A 1712-nucleotide genomic window follows, 5' to 3' on the forward strand; every position below is an offset into this window, starting at 1 on the left:
GAAAGCCATGCTCTCAAGGGTGAGAATGTTCAGTTGGGTACACTCCAACAAGTTACCTCCCCCATCTCGTCTCTGCCTCGCTTCGGCCAAAACATGGATGTTATCATGGTCATTGGTGGTGTGTCTGAGGGTGGTGATTACTTGAGTGAGTGTGTGGGGTACTTTATTGATGAAGATAGATGGGTGAATTTACCGCACATACACAACCATCTTGATGGACATGCTGTGGTAGTAACCGAATCCTATCTTTATGTGGCAGGTTCCATGGAGCCTGGCTTTGCCAAGACCATGGAAAGGTATAACCCAGGTAGAAATGTTTGGGAGCAGGTTTCTAATCTGATAACTAGGAAGCATTCTTTTGGACTTACTGAGGTAAAGGGAAACCTCTACAGTATTGGTGGGCATGGGAATTTTATCCCTGGTTTTAAAGATGTAGCTGTCTACAATCCTGATCAAGATAAGTGGCACAACTTGGAGTCTGCACCAAAGATACTCCGGGATGTTAAAGTGATTACAATAGATAACAGATTTGTTTACATGGCAGCTCGCACACCAGTTGATGGAGATAATGAAGATGGCTTGAGGTCTTTCATTATTCGCTATGATGCAGACACACGACAGTGGCGAGATTGTGAGTCTCTGCCACTCCTTGACAACTATTGCTGCTTCCAAATAGTGGTGGGCAATACCAATTTTTACCACACCGCTTCATGTTGTCCCAGAAGCTATCCTCTAGACCATGAAGAGGCCAAGAGAAAAATCTCTAACCAGGTATCTGATGACATTCTGGAAAGCTTGCCACCAGAGGTTCTTAGCATTGAAGGGGCGGCTATCTGCTATTACAAAGATGATATCTTCATCATAGGTGGGTGGAAGAACAGTGATGATACTGATAAACAGTACAGAAAAGAGGCCTACCGCTATTGTGCTGAGAAGAAGCGTTGGTTGTTACTCCCTCCTATGCCTCAGGCTCGCTGCCGTGCTACAGCCTGTCACGTGAGAATCCCCTTTCGGTCCTTACATGGTACCCAGAAATATCCAATGCCACAAAACCTAATGTGGCAGAAGGACCGGATCCGGCAGATGCAAGAGATACACCGACATTCCTTAAGTTTACGTAGGATGCCTCGGTCTCAGATAGAATGCTAGCTTGAATAAATACATCAGAAATACTCGTCTGTAATTGTCATGCCTGACATGGACTAATGGTCACCAAAACTGCTGAAGCGTTGGAGACAAGGCTTCTTAGGGTTAAGTATTTGATGTGGATTACAAGCACCACATGGAAATTTGNACACCGACATTCCTTAAGTTTACGTAGGATGCCTCGGTCTCAGATAGAATGCTAGCTTGAATAAATACATCAGAAATACTCGTCTGTAATTGTCATGCCTGACATGGACTAATGGTCACCAAAACTGCTGAAGCGTTGGAGACAAGGCTTCTTAGGGTTAAGTATTTGATGTGGATTACAAGCACCACATGGAAATTTGATGTATACTAGCCATAAATATGAAGGTAAGAAGACATAGAAAACCCTTAGAGCCTGTTGGTTTCTCCACACATATGACCCACATAAAGAATCCAAAATAAAAATTGTTCTTGTACGTTTTGGATTTGTTCAGATAGTATTAAAAATTCAGCACAGCCTTTTTCTTTACATTTTTGAAATAGACTTGTTTTTTGTGTTTTGGGTCATCTTTAAACATACA

General features: G+C 42.7%; 1 protein-coding gene across 1 annotated transcript in view; it reads left to right on the forward strand.

The window, feature by feature from the left end:
• The window catches only part of LOC107303012 (kelch-like protein 11), a 9515-nt gene extending 8228 nt beyond the window's left edge, over positions 1 to 1287 (forward strand). Inside the window, exon 2 of the mRNA XM_015832192.1 lies at positions 6 to 1287. Within this exon, the coding sequence (XP_015687678.1) occupies positions 6 to 1149 (1144 nt within the window). The 3' untranslated portion in view covers positions 1150 to 1287. The remainder of the gene's footprint in view (positions 1 to 5) is intronic.
• Positions 1288 to 1712: the final 425 nt, after the last annotated feature.

Source organism: Protobothrops mucrosquamatus, unplaced genomic scaffold (assembly GCF_001527695.2).
Source record: "Protobothrops mucrosquamatus isolate PMUCROS unplaced genomic scaffold, P.Mucros_1.0 scaffold1, whole genome shotgun sequence".
NCBI classification, from domain to species: Eukaryota; Metazoa; Chordata; class Lepidosauria; order Squamata; family Viperidae; genus Protobothrops; species Protobothrops mucrosquamatus.